Below are 15,366 nucleotides of genomic sequence, written 5' to 3'. Positions count from 1 at the left end.
GATACAGGCAGGAGGGATCAAGCGAATCCCAGCTGTATAGGGGTTGAGGGAATAGAGTGGAGCCAGGAGAGATGAGTGTGGTCTTAAATTAATATTTCTGCTTTGTATTATAATGGAAGAGATCGTGAAAGGTAAGGAATTCAGGAAGAGGATACTGATGTCTTAGATTTTATCCACATTGTGAAAGAGGAGGTGTTGGTGGTCTGGAGGCACTTTAAGATGGAAAATACCCCCAAGGCTTGACCAGGTGTATCTTAGAACATTGTAGAAAGTAAGAGAAGAAACTCCTAGGACCCTGGCTGAGCCTTTTGTATCTTCCTTAGACAAGGGAGAGGTACCCAAAGACTGGAGAGTACCTAATGTTGTGCCTTTATTTAAGAAAAGCTTTAACGTTAAACAAGGGAACTACAGGCTGGTGAGTCTTAACATCATTGATGGGTAAGTTACTGCAGGTGATTCTGAGAAACAGGATCTTTCTGAATTTGGAAAGTCAAGGATTGATTAGGAATAGTCTACATTTATATGTAGGAAATTGTATCTCATGAATTTGAGTTTTTTGAAGAGGTGATAGAAAATAGGTGCAGGAGTAGGCCATTCAGCCCTTCGAGCCTGCACCGCCATTTATTATGATCATGGCTGATCATCCAACTCAGAACCCCACCCCAGCCTTCCCTCCATACCCCCTGACCCCCGTAGCCACAAGGGCCATATCTAACTCCCTCTTAAATATAGCCAATGAACTGGCCTCAACTGTTTCCTGTGGCAGAGAATTCCACAGATTCACCACTCTCTGTGTGAAGAAGTTTTTCCTAATCTCGGTCCTAAAAGGCTTCCCCTCTATCCTCAAACTGTGGCCCCTCATTCTGGACTTCCCCAACATCGGGAACAATCTTCATGCATCTAGCCTGTCCAATCCCTTTAGGATTTTATACGTTTCAATCAGATCCCCCCTCAATCTTCTAAATTCCAACGAGTACAAGCCCAGTTCATCCAGTCTTTCTTCATATGAAAGTCCTGCCATCCCAGGAATCAATCTGGTGAACCTTCTTTGTACTCCCTCAATGGCAAGGATGTCTTTCCTCAGATTAGGGGACCAAAACTGCACACAATACTCCAGGTGTGATCTCACCAAGGCCTTGTACAACTGCAGTAGTAACTCCCTGCTCCTGTACTCGAATCCTCTCGCTATAAATGCCAGCATACCATTCGTCTTTTTCACCGCCTGCTGTACCTGCATGCCCACTTTCAAAGACTGGTGTATAATGACACCCAGGTCTCGTTGCACCTCCCCTTTTCCTAATCGGCCACCATTCAGATAATAATCTGTTTTCCTATTTTTGCCACCAAAGTGGATAACTTCACATTTATCCACATTAAATTGCATCTGCCATGAATTTGCCCACTCACCCAACCTATCCAAGTCACCCTGCATCCTCTTAGCATCCTCTTCACAGCTAACACTGCCACCCAGCTTCGTGTCATCCGCAAACTTGGAGATGCTGCATTCAATTCCCTCATCCAAGTCATTAATATATATTGTAAACAACTGGGGTCCCAGCACTGAGCCTTGCGGTACCCCACTAGTCACCGCCTGCCATTCTGAAAAGGTCCTGTTTATTCCCACTCTTTGCTTCCTGTCTGCTAACCAATTCTCCACCCACACCAATACCTTACCCCCAATACCGTGTGCTTTAAGTTTGCACACTAATCTCCTGTGTGGGACCTTGTCAAAAGCCTTTTGAAAATCCAAATATACCACATCCACTGGTTCTCCCCTATCCACTCTACTAGTTACATCCTCAAAAAATTCTATGAGATTCGTCAGACATAATTTTCCTTTCACAAATCCATGCTGACTTTGTCCGATGATTTCACCGCTTTCCAAATGTGCTGTTATCACATCCTTGATAACCGACTCCAGCAGTTTCCCCACCACCAACGTTAGGCTAACCGGTCTATAATTCCCCGGTTTCTCTCTCCCTCCTTTTTTAAAAAGTGGGGTTACATTAGCCACCCTCCAATCCTCAGGAACTAGTCCAGAATCTAACGAGTTTTGAAAAATTATCACTAATGCATCCACTATTTCTTGGGCTACTTCCTTAAGCACTCTAGGATGCAGACCATCTGGCCCTGGGGATTTATCTGCCTTCAATCCCTTCAATTTACCTAACACCACTTCCCTACTAACATGTATTTCGCTCAGTTCCTCCATCTCACTGGACCCTCTGTCCCATACTATTTCTGGAAGACTATTTATATCCTCCTTAGTGAAGACAGAACCAAAGTAATTATTCAATTGGTCTGCCATGTCCTTGCTCCCCATAATCAATTCACCTGTTTCTGTCTGCAGGGGACCTATATTTGTCTTTACCAGTCTTTTCCTTTTTACATATCTATAAAAGCTTTTACAGTCCGTTTTTATGTTCCCTGCCAGTTTTCTCTCATAATCTTTTTTCCCCTTCATAATTAAGCCCTTTGTCCTCCTCTGCTGAACTCTGAATTTCTCCCAGTCCTCAGGTGAGCCACTTTCTCTGGCTAATTTGTATGCTTCTTCTTTGGAATTGATACTATCCCTAATTTCTCTTGTCAGCCACGGGTGCACTACCTTCCTTGATTTATTCTTTTGCCAAACTGGGATGAACAATTCTTGTAGTTCATCCATGCAACCTTTAAATGCTTGCCATTGCATATCCACCGTCAATCCTTTAAGTGTCATTTGCCAGTTTATCTTAGCTAATTCACGTCTCATACCTTCAAAGTTACCCCTCTTTAAGTTCAGAACCTTTGTTTCTGAATTAACTATGTCACTCTCCATCTTAATGAAGAATTCCACCATATTATGGTCACTCTTACTCAAGGGGCCTCTCACGACAAGATCGCTAATTAACCCTTCCTCATTGCTCAAAACCCAGTCCAGAATAGCCTGCTCTCTAGTTGGTTCCTCGACATGTTGGTTCAAAAAACCATCCCGCATACATTCCAAGAAATCCTCTTCCTCAGCACCTTTACCAATTTGGTTCACCCAATCTACATGTAGATTGAAGTCACCCATTATAACTGCTGTTCCTTTATTGCACACATTTCTAATTTCCTGTTTAATACCATCTCCTACCTCACTACTACTGTTAGGTGGCCTGTACACAACTCCCACCAGCGTCTTCTGCCCCTTAGTGTTACGCAGCTCTACCCATATCGATTCCACATCTTCCCGGCTTATGTCCTTCCTTTCTATTGCGTTAATCTCTTCTTTAACCAGCAACGCCACCCCACCTCCCCTTCCTTCATGTCTATCCCTCCTGAATATTGAATATCCCTGAACGTTGAGCTCCCATCCCTGGTCACCCTGGAGCCATGTCTCTGTGATCCCAACTATATCATAATCATTAATAACAATCTGCACTTTCAATTCATCCACCTTATTACGAATGCTCCTTGCATTGACACACAAAGCCTTCAGGCTCGCTTTTACAACTCTCTTAGCCCTTATACAATTATGTTGAAAAGTGGCCCTTTTTAATGCTTGCCCTGGATTTGTCGGCCTGCCACTTTTACTTTTCTCCTTAGTACTTTTTGCTTCTACCTTCACTTTACACCCCTCTGTCTCTCTGCACTGGTTCCCATCCCCCTGTTGTGAACTAACCTCCTCACGCCTAGCCTCTTTAATTTGATTCCCACCCCCCAACCATTCTAGTTTAAAGTCACCTCAGTAGCCCCCGCTAATCTCCCTGCCAGGATATTGGTCCCCCTAGGATTCAAGTGTAACCTGTCCTTTTTGTACAGGTCACGCCTGCGCCAAAAGAGGTCCCAATGATCCAAAAACTTGAATCCCTGCCCCCTGCTCCAATCCCTCAGCCACGCATTTATCCTCCACCTCATCGCATTCCTACTCTCACTGTCGCGTGGCACAGGCAGTAATCCCGAGATTACTACCTTTGCAAACAACAGGAATTCTGCAGATGCTGTAAATTCAAGCAACATACATCAAAGTTGCTGGTGAACGCAGCAGGCCAGGCAGCATCTATAGGAAGAAGCGCAGTCGACGTTTCAGGCCGAGACCCTTCGTCAGGACTAACTGAAGGAAGAGTGAGTAAGGGATTTGAAAGCTGGAGGGGGAGGGGGAGATGCAAAATGATAGGAGAAGACAGGAGGGGGAGGGATGGAGCCGAGAGCTGGACAGGTGATAGGCAGAAGGGGATACGAGAGGATCATGGGACAGGAGGTCCGGGAAGAAAGACGGGGGGGGGGTGACCCAGAGGATGGGCAAGAGGTATATTCAGAGGGACAGAGGGAGAAAAAGGAGAGTGAGAGAAAGAATGTGTGCATTAAAAAGAGTAACAGATGGGGTACGAGGGGGAGGTGGGGCCTAGCGGAAGTTAGAGAAGTCAATGTTCATGCCATCAGGTTGGAGGCTACCCAGACGGAATATAAGGTGTTGTTCCTCCAACCTGAGTGTGGCTTCATCTTTACAGTAGAGGAGGCCGTGGATAGACATGTCAGAATGGGAATGGGATGTGGAATTAAAATGTGTGGCCACTGGGAGATCCTGCTTTCTCTGGCGGACAGAGCGTAGATGTTCAGCAAAGCGGTCTCCCAGTCTGCGTCGGGTCTCACCAATATATAAAAGGCCACATCGGGAGCACCGGACGCAGTATATCACCCCAGTCGACTCACAGGTGAAGTGATGCCTCACCTGGAAGGACTGTTTGGGGCCCTGAATGGTGGTAAGGGAGGAAGTGTAAGGGCATGTGTAGCACTTGTTCCGCTTACACGGATAAGTGCCAGGAGGGAGATCAGTGGGGAGGGATGGGGGGGACGAATGGACAAGGGAGTTGTGTAGGGAGCGATCCCTGCGGAATGCAGAGAGAGGGGGGGAGGGAAAGATATGCTTAGTGGTGGGATCCCGTTGGAGGTGGCGGAAGTTATGGAGAATAATATGTTGGACCCGGAGGCTGGTGGGGTGGTAGGTGAGGACCAGGGGAACCCTATTCCTAGTGGGGTGGTGGGAGGATGGAGTGAGAGCAGATGTACGTGAAATGGGGGAGATGCGTTTAAGAGCAGAGTTGATAGTGGAGGAAGGGAAGCCCCTTTCTTTAAAAAATGAAGACATCTCCCTCGTCCTAAAATGAAAAGCCTCATCCTGAGAGCAGATGCGGCGGAGTCGGAGGAATTGCGAGAAGGGGATGGCGTTTTTGCAAGAGACAGGGTGAGAAGAGGAATAGTCCAGATAGTTGTGAGAGTCAGTAGGCTTATAGTAGACATCAGTGGATAAGCTGTCTCCAGAGACAGAGACAGAAAGATCTAGAAAGGGGAGGGAGGTGTCAGAAATGGACCAGGTAAACTTGAGGGCAGGGTGAAAGTTGGAGGCAAAGTTAATAAAGTCAACGAGTTCTGCATGCGTGCAGGAAGCAGCGCCAATGCAGTCGTCGATGTAGCGAAGGAAAAGTGGGGGACAGATACCAGAATAGGCACGGAACATAGATTGTTCCACAAACCCAACAAAAAGGCAGGCATAGCTAGGACCCATACGGGTGCCCATAGCTACACCTTTAGTTTGGAGGAAATGGGAGGAGCAAAAGGAGAAATTATTAAGAGTAAGGACTAATTCTGCTAGACGGAGCAGAGTGGTGGTAGAGGGGAACTGATTAGGTCTGGAATCCAAAAAGAAGCGTAGAGCTTTGAGACCTTCCTGATGGGGGATGGAAGTATATAGGGACTGGACATCCAAGGTGAAAATAAAGCGGTGGGGGCCAGGGAACTTAAAATCATCGAAAAGTTTAAGAGCGTGAGAAGTGTCACGAACATAGGTCGGAAGGGATTGAACAAGGGGTGATAAAACAGTGTCGAGGTATGCAGAAACGAGTTCGGTGGGGCAGGAGCAAGCTGAGACAATAGGTCGGCCAGGACAGGCAGGTTTGTGGATCTTGGGTAGGAGGTAGAAACGGGAAGTGCGGGGTGTGGGAACTATAAGGTTGGTAGCAGTGGATGGGAGATCCCCTGAGCGGATAAAGTCGTTGATAGTGTGGGAGACAATGGCCTGGTGCTCCTTAGTGGGGTCACGATCGAGGGGTAAATAAGAGGAGGTATCCGCGAGTTGTCGCTGTGCCTCGGCAAGGTAGAGGTCAGTACGCCAGACTACAACAGCACCCCCCTTATCAGCGGGTTTAATAATAATGTTAGGATTAGTGCGGAGGGAGTGGAGAGCAGAGCGTTCCGAAGGAGTGAGGTTGGAATGGGGACAAGGTGCAGTGAAGTCGAGACGGTTGATGTCCCGTCGGCAGTTAGCAATAAAGAGATCCAGAGCAGGCAGAAGACCAGAGCGGGGTGTCCATGAAGAAGAGGAGGGATGAAGACGGGAGAAGGGGTCATCGGTGGGGGTGGAAGAGTCCTTGCCGAAGAAGTAGGCTCGGAGACGGAGACGGCGGAAGAAAAGTTCTGCATCATGGCGAACACGGAACTCGCTGAGGTGTGGGCGAAGGGGGACAAACGTGAGGCCCTTACTGAGAACAGAGCGTTCTGCCTCCGACAGTTGAAGGTCGGAGGGGATGGTAAAGACCCGGCACGGATGAGAGCTGGGATCAGAGGGGGGAGGGGGGAGGCTGGGGTGTCAATGGAGAGGAGAGGGTTGGGGTGAGAGGAAGATGGAGCCTCTGAGGGCCCAGGAGCTGACGGTGGGATCTGAGGAAGACGGGGCTGTGGAGTGGTGGTGGGGGAAGGGGAGACGGGAGTCACAGCAGCAGCACATAAAGATCCGGCCTGGAGTTCAAGGCTGGAGTCGCAGTTGGTGGTTGCGCGATCGCTTTGAATGTCTCCATGGTCGTTGCTGGAGTCCGGGTTTTGAATATGTCCTGAGGTGTTGGAGCCGCCGAGACCAACGGCAGAGGCCGCAACCGAAAGTTCATGCCTGCTAGCGTCGGGGCCGGCAGGCTCTGGAGTCCGTAGATGTAAGATCTTGCGATCTTTGCCTAACATGACAAAGTCAAAGAAACGGCGATTGCAGGCGTGGATCTGACGGAGGATGAAATAGCGGGTAGGACCATTACAGACGGCGAAGAAAGTGTCCCGAAGGTGTGGAAGGGTCTGGGATAGGGACACCAAGTACCTCCTCATGGCGGAGAGTGTCGCCTTCAGAGCTTGACGGGAGAAGCGGCGAGAGGCAGAGTCAATAAAATGTGAGTACCTGGGATCCTCAGAAGGTCCAAATTGAGAGGCTTGGAAACGAATCCTAAAGCCAACTGGAGTAAGTTGGCGACGGAGGCACGTTCCAAGAAAGGATACATGGCAGTGATAGCGAGTTTGAGTCAAAGTCTGGTCGAAAAGTTGAAGAGCCGAAGAAATCACAGATGGGGAGCAGTGAGAGATTACTACCTTTGCAGTCCTTTTTCTCAACTCCCTTCCTAGCTCCCTATATTCTCCTTTCAGGACCTCATCCCTTTTCCTACCTATGTCATTGGTACCTATATGTACCACGACCTCTGGCTCCTCACCCTCCCACTTCAGGATATCTTGGACGGGATCAGAAATATCCCGGACCCTGGCACCAGGGAGGCAAACTACCATCCGGGTCTCTGGACTGCGTCCACAGAATCGCCTATCTGACCCCCTTACTATCGAGTCCCCTATCACAACTGCCCTCCTCTTCCTTTCCCTACCCTTCTGAGCTACAGGGCCAGACTCTGTGCCAGAGGCACGGCCGCTGTCGCTTCCCCTGGGTAAGCTGTCCCCCCCAACAGTACTCAAACAGGAGTACCTATTGTCAAGAGGCACAGCCACCGGGGTACTCTCTATTACCTGACTCTTCCCCTTCCCCCTCCTAACCGTGACCCACTTGTCTGCCTCCCGTGGCCCCGGCGTGACCACCTGCCTGCAACTCCTCTCTATCAACTCCTCACTCTCGCTGACCAGACGAAGGTCATCGAGCTGCAGCTCCAGTTCCCTAACGCGGTCCCTTAGGAGCTGCATCTTGGCGCACTTGGTGCAGATGTAGACGTCCGGGAGGTTTGGAGACTCTAGGGCCTCCCACATCCGACACCGAGAACAGCAAACTGCCCTCACACTCATACTGCCCCTCTCCTCAAATAACAACAGAAAATGAATACCAAACCTTCCTCGCCCGTTTCCGCCTAAGCCCGTTGAGCAGAAGCCCTTAAGCCTTCACTCTGTTCCCGGCTCACTCCGCAGCCCGCAAACTCCGCTGCCAGCTGTATGAGGTTCTGTTCCTTTTAAATCTGCCGCGCTGCACTGCCCGACGTCACACGCCTGCGCAGTCCCGCCTCTCTGAACGCCGCTGGAGAAAAAAAATAACGAAAATTTCAAAAATGTCTTTCTCGGCACTCCCACTCAGACTCTCAGACTCCTTCTTCGAATCAAACCCGAAGCAGGATGTCTGCCCTTTTAAATCTGCCGCGCTGCACTGCCCGACGTCACACGCCTGCGCAGTCCCGCCTCTCTGAATGCCGCTGGAGAAAAAAAATAACGAAAATTTCAAAAATGTCTTTCTCGGCACTCCCACTCAGACTCTCAGACTCCTTCTTCGAATCAAACCCGAAGCAGGATGTCTGCCCTTTTAAATCTGCCGCGCTGCACTGCCCGACGTCACACGCCTGCGCAGTCCCGCCTCTCAGAACGCCGTTGGAGAAAAAAAAATAACGAAAATTTCAAAAATGTGATGATGAAGATTGATGAGGGGTGGGTGATAAACATCAACACAGACTTTAGTAAAGTCTTTGACAAGGCCTTGCATGACCGGCTGATCTGGAATATTAGATATATTAGATCACATCAGATTCAGGGTGAGCTATCCAACAAGATACAGAATTGCCTTGGTGGAAGGAGGCAGAGGGTGTTAGTGGGGGTGGGGGGGATTGTTCAGATTGAAGGACCTTGACCAATGGTGTGGCACAGGACTCGGTGCTGGGTCCACTGTTACATATTAATAATTTGGAGGAGAATGTTGGTGACATCATCAGTAAGTTTACAGTTTAAAATATTATCTAAGATTACAGCAACATCTAGATCAAATGGAAAAGTGGTAAAGGCAAGGTGGACAGAATTTAATTCAGACAAGTGTAAAGTGATGCATTTTGGAAGGTTAAACTAAGCACGACATACATGCCAGGACTCTTAGGACCCATACAGAACCCTTAGAAGTGTGCAGAAGAAAGGGATCTAGTGGTACAAGTGCTTGTTAGAAAGCGATGGTGCAGTGTGGTATGGAAGATGTATGACATTCTTGCCTTCATCATATTGACTGTCCTGTTGTACATACTGTTTATTACAAATTACTATTGCGCATTGCACATTTAGACGGAGACATAATGTAAAGATTTTTACTCCTCATGTATGTGAAGGATGTAAGAAATAAAGTTAATTCAATTCAATGAAGTATAGTATTGAGTACAAGAGTTGGAATATCATGCAAGACATTGTTGAGGCTGTATTTGAGGTATTGTGTGCAGTTCAAGAAAGATGTGATTAAGCTACTGTACCATATAGCCTACAGTATAATAAGGGACTACTTTATGTTTTAGTAACACGTCGTTGCATGCACTATTAGGCGCATATTGATCTGTACATGTGTGCCAAGTTCGTTTTCTGCCAGTAAAGAACCATGAACCTTAGCTCCTATCTTCAGCATTTTTATTAATGGCATTGCTGTGTAACCAGGTCACATACACAATAGCTACAGGGGATGCAGAAGAGATATACCAGGACTAATGGAATTGGATTGTAAGGAAAGATTGGGTAACCTGGGACAGTTTTCTCTGCAGCTAATGAGGCCAAGGATTGATAGAGGTTCATGAGGGACATAGACAAGACTCTACAACTCATGTTCTCAGTATTTATTTACTTAGTTGTTATTATTGTTATTATTATTATTATTATTATTTGTATTTGCACAGTTTGTCCTCTTTTGCACATTGGTCGTTTGTCAGTCTTTGTTTATATGTAGGTTTTTTAAAATTGACAACAGTATTTCTTTGTTTTACTGTGAATGCCTGCAAGGAAATGAATCTCTGGGTAGCTTGTGGTGACATATACAGCATGTACTTCGATAATAAATTTTGAATAGTTGCTAACACAAGAGATTCTGCAGACGCTTGAAGTCCAAGCAATACAAACAAAATGCTGGCAGAACTCTGTGGAAACGAATAAACAATCAATGTTTTCATGATAAGACCCTTATCAGGACTGGTAAGGAAGGGGGAAGAAGCTAGAATAAGAAGGTGGGGGTGGGGGAGTAGGACAATCTGAAAGGTGATAGGTGAGGAAGGAAGTAAGAACCTGGGAGGTGATCGATGGAAAAGGAAAAGGACTGGATAAGAGGTAAGAGGCCAGACTGGAGAAATGAAGAAGAGGGAAGCGGGAGGGTAAAAATTTTTACCAGATGTTGGAGAAATCAATGTTCATGCCATCAGGTTGGATGCTACCTAGACAGATTATGAAGTGTTGCTCCTTCAACCTGAGAGTGGCCTTATTGCGGTAGAAGAGGAGACCATGGACTGGCATGTTGGAACAGGAATCGGGATAGGAATTGGTGGGCCACAGGGAAATGCCACTTTTTGTGGATGGAGCTGAGGTGCTTGACAAAGTGGTCCCCTAATCTACAATGCTCACTGACTTTCTCCCAGAGTAAGGGAGTCTATAAATACGGGGCAAAGGTTTAAGGTGAAAGATTTAAGGGGAAAGATTTAATGAAGATATGCAGGCAAATGGGGTGAGCTGAGGTAGACACTTTGGTCAGCATGGACATGTTGGGCTGAAAAGCCTGTTTCCATGCTGCATAACTCTATGTTGCTAGGATTTGATAAGTTCTTTTCTCTCAAATTTATTTTTATACTTTTTATTAACTGAAGTGCTGGTTAAGAAGCTAACTTTGAAATCACTCTTTAAATAAAAATATTCTTCCAAATTATTCCAAAATCACTCATTAAAATTTCTCGAACTTTTGCAATGTTGTTCATTCATTGTCATATTCAGGAAGGTGATCCCTGCTGAGAAGTGCTTTCAAAATGTTCAGCACTGCAGTCAATGTGAGTCCAATATGCTCAGTAGGGCAACAAAATTAAATGATGCATGCTTGGTGCAGAATCGTAACAACATTTAGCTCAATCAATGACAGTAAGGGAAGTATAACTAAGACCAAGCTTTCTTGTTTATTTGTGTACCTATGCCCTTGAGGTTACCTGTAGTCTCTATTTGCATATCTTGGTTCATCATAGCAACCTACTTCTTAGTTTGTATAAAACATCTGATTCTTGTGTTAATCCACATATGCTACTGCTATTCAGCAAATATCAGTTCAGTGCAGTTTCGTTGGGTGTACAAAATAGACAGATATATATTACTATGCTGTTAGGCATGTCATAAGTGAATGTAAGTATAGCCAGTCGGAGGTTACACCCAAACTTTTGTAAACTTTAAAAACTAGTTTTGCTTATCTTCGTATAATTAAAAATGAGCCAGTTTTGTAAATAGTTACCATTTAAACATCATACGGGCAACTAGAGGCCATCAGCAGCTATGTTTTTGATACTTTTTCCCACTTGCATTATGAATGCCAGGATAAAGTTTCTATAAATAGCATTTTCATGCTTTTTCATTAAAGAGGAAGACGTGTGTAATGAAACACTGGAACATTAGTCCCTTTAGTCCAAGACAGACATGTCATATTACCAGCACGTAAATCAAGCCGTCTGGAACATCCTGAGGCTATGGTTGTGTGGTGGCATTGTAAAACAGGGGTTTAATAACAGATGTTGATTCATCAAAGAACCTTTCCATTTGGAAAACTAGAGCTACATCATCAAAGATTTCCATAGATACTATTCAATCCTGGCATAAATGGAGCTTAATCTTCATGCACTTTATGTTCCCTTGCAGAACTTTGTATGATAGAACCTTATGTTGTTGGCACTTTTCACCTCCTGCAGATCACGGGTGTTGTCCTATTGGCTGTTGGAGTATGGGGTAAACTCACGTTGGGGACTTACATCTCTCTTGTTGCTGAAAACTCCACCAATGCCCCCTATGTACTCATTGGGACTGGCACCACCATTGTCGTTTTCGGCCTGTTTGGTTGCTTTGCAACGTGTCGTGGAAGTCCATGGATGCTGAAGCTGGTGAGTGGCACATAAATAGCTTCATTGCCTTAAAAGCTGATACCACATGCTTATGAAAACAAATAAAATAGATCCTTAATATAATTGTATTTCTCAACTGATGGTTTAACTGGTTAATTTGTTAACTTAAGATTTGAAACAAGCATTTTGACTGATATGACATTCTGCCAAAAGTGGTGAAATGATCTTACTTCAAACTCGATATGAAGACTGAAACTCTGTGTTTGTTCTCTGCTCTTCAGTTTCTCACTGAATGCATTGTACGGTGGTAAATCCCATCAGATGATCTTATTCATACTTAAACATTCTCAGTCATACTTAAACCTACAGACAGGGCAGAAATGAGGACAGCTCACGTTCAAGCCTTAATTTACCTGCCTTACAGTGTACAAGCTCTTCTTCTTCTTCTTCTTCTTCTTCTCCTCCTCCTCCCCCTCCCCCCTTTCTTCTTCTTCTTCTTCTTCTATTTCCAGCTGGTTAGACGCATCTAGGCATATTACAGCCCTCTGCAGGATGTATAATTAATTATAGAACTTCAAGGAACTCAAATTCTCGAATACAACCTAGTCTCACGTATAATAGACTCTTCAATCAGATGTTTATTCTCTTGATGTCCAAACAGAGATTTAATAGAAAACCAAAATAAATTTAAGCCAGATAGCCTCTTGAGCAGCATGCTTCTTTCAATTTTGTATCGATTACAGCTCAGCAAAACATGCTGGACTGTCTCTGGACTACCACAGTCACATAATCCGGTAGGATGTTTTCCTATTATCTTTAAATAATAGTTTAGCCCACAATGCCCCAACCTAAGTCTTGTAAATTTCACCATATCTCTACAACTTAAAAAGTAACAGTCTGAGACCTTTTTAACTAGTGGGTGACTAGAAAAATAATGCCTGCCCCTTAATTCATTTTTCCAATCCTCCTGCCACTTCTTCTCTATACCTTTTTTAATCCTACTTCTCAATTCTGCTCTGCCTAGGGGAACTCTAATTTCTACTTGCCTGCTCTGTAAGGAAGACTTTGCAATGCCATCCACAATTTCATTTCCCTCCACCCCAGCATGCCCAGGTATCCATGAAAATCTAACTGCACAACCCATCTTCCCTACTCTAAACAACACTAAGAGAATCTCAATAACTATGTCAGGACGAGCTTTTGATTTATTCCCTTTTATAGAATCTAAGGCAGCAGCAGAATCTGAACAGATGATAACCCTACGTGGTCAAGAGTCTTCTATCCACCATAAGGCCCAGAGGATTGCTAATAATTCTGTTGCAAAGACAGAAACACCATCTGAAACCCGGTGACCAATCTTAACTCCAAGTTGAGACACATACATCCCAAATCCTGCCCTACTGCTCTCTGGGTCCACTGAGCCATCAGTAGAAATCTTCAGATAAGATCCCCATTTATTATTTAAATATTCATTTGTGATCAACGCTGATGAAATTGCACTGCTTCCTTGAAGCTGAAAAAGGAGAAATAGGTCTACTTCTGGTTCTGGAAAGAGCCAAAAAGGGACGGGTGGCAAGCAAATTTGGTCAACTATGTCTTCCTCAGTCAGTTTCAATTTCACAGCCCAGTTATTAACCAAATCAAAAAATGGGTATCTTTTAATTTTACTTTGGTGCTCCGACTTCCCTTGCAAAAGACACTGTGGACAGCTGTGATTGAATCCATTTAGTTTTACCCAATACTGCAGGCCCAACTGAATTGATCTTAAATGTAGAGGCATTTCTCCCATCTCCACACATAATGCTGGGACTGATGTTGTTCTAAAAGCTCCACAACAGAGTCTAAGTGCTTTGTCTAGTGTCTAGTTTTCCAAGCACTACCGTAGCAGCAGAACCATAAGCAATACAACCATAATCTATAACTGATCTAATCATTGCTAGATATATTAAGTACATAGTTTCCCGCCCTGCTCCCTAGTGGCATCCAGTAATACTTCTCATAACATTTAAAACTTTCTCACACTTTCCAATTGCTTTATCTATATGAACCCTCCAAGTAAGTCATTACAAGCTACTCATTCCAAAGATACCTAAAGTATGAAGCAGTGAACATAAAGGAAGGTATCCTTTTCCATAAATTGCAGTAATTTAACTGTTTTAAATTGAGTAAGAACAAAAATGATTTTTCTTTTCCTTCTTTTTGTCTGCAAGTGACAGGTAGATTCATGCAACATAGTAAACAGACCCCTAACTTACAAAGTCCATGCCAGTCTGTCAGCCAACCAGTTAAACGAATCCCTTATAACGTCCCTTATATGGGAAGAAGCAGTGGTACCCAGGAAAATCTAGGCAGGCAGAGGGTGAATGTGCAAACCACACAGATTGCACAGGGAACAGAATTGAATCCAGGTCACTAGAGCTCTGAGGTAAAACATAGAAAACATAGAAAGTAGGTGCAGGAGTAGGCCATTCGGCCCTTCGAGCCTGCACCGCCATTCAGTATGATCATGGTTGATCATCCAACTCAGAACCCTGTACCAGCCTTCGCCTCATACCCCCTGATCCCCGTAGCCACAAGGGCCGTATCTAACTCCCTCTTAAATATAGCCAATGAACTGGCCTCAACTGTTTCCAGTGGCAGAGAATTCCACAGATTCACCACTCTCTGTGTGAAGAAGTTTTTCCTAATCTCGGTCCTAAAAGGCTTCCCCTTTATCCTCAAACTGTGACTCCTCGTTCTGGACTTCCCCAACATCCGGAACAATCTTCCTGCATCTAGCCTGTCCAATCCCTTTAGGATTTTATACATTTCAATAAGATCCCCCCTCAATCTTCTAAATTCCGAGTATAAGCCTAGTCGATCCAGTCTTTCATCATATGAAAGTCCTGCCATCCCAGGAATCAATCTGGTGAACCTTCTTTGTACTCCCTCTATGGCAAGGATGTCTTTCCTCAGATTAGGGGACCAGAACTGCACACAATACTCCAGGTGTGGTCTCACCAAGGCCTTGTACAACTGCAGTAGTACCTCCCTGCTCCTGTACTCGAATCCTCTTGCTATGAATGCCAGCATACCATTCGCCTTTTTCACCGCCTGCTGTACCTGCATGCCCACTTTCAATGACTGGTGTATAATGATACCCAGGTCTTGTTGCACCTCCCCTTTTCCTAATCAGCCACCATTCAGATAATAATCTGTTATCCTGCTTTTGCCACCAAAGTGGATAACCTCACATTTATCCACATCAAATTGCATCTGCCATGAATTTGCCCACTCACCTAACCTA

The 15,366-nt window shown here is 45.2% G+C and overlaps 1 protein-coding gene across 1 annotated transcript in view; it reads left to right on the top strand.

Moving 5' to 3' along the window:
- Positions 1–15,366, top strand: part of tspan7b (tetraspanin 7b) — a 112,184-nt gene that overhangs the window by 79,681 nt on the left and 17,137 nt on the right. The window contains exon 2 of the mRNA XM_063049875.1: positions 11,931–12,119. Coding sequence (XP_062905945.1) covers positions 11,931–12,119 — 189 coding nt within the window. The remainder of the gene's footprint in view (positions 1–11,930; positions 12,120–15,366) is intronic.

Source organism: Mobula hypostoma, chromosome 6 (genome assembly GCF_963921235.1).
Source record: "Mobula hypostoma chromosome 6, sMobHyp1.1, whole genome shotgun sequence".
Lineage (NCBI taxonomy): Eukaryota > Metazoa > Chordata > Chondrichthyes > Myliobatiformes > Myliobatidae > Mobula > Mobula hypostoma.
This window is presented reverse-complemented; position numbering and strand designations above follow the sequence as displayed.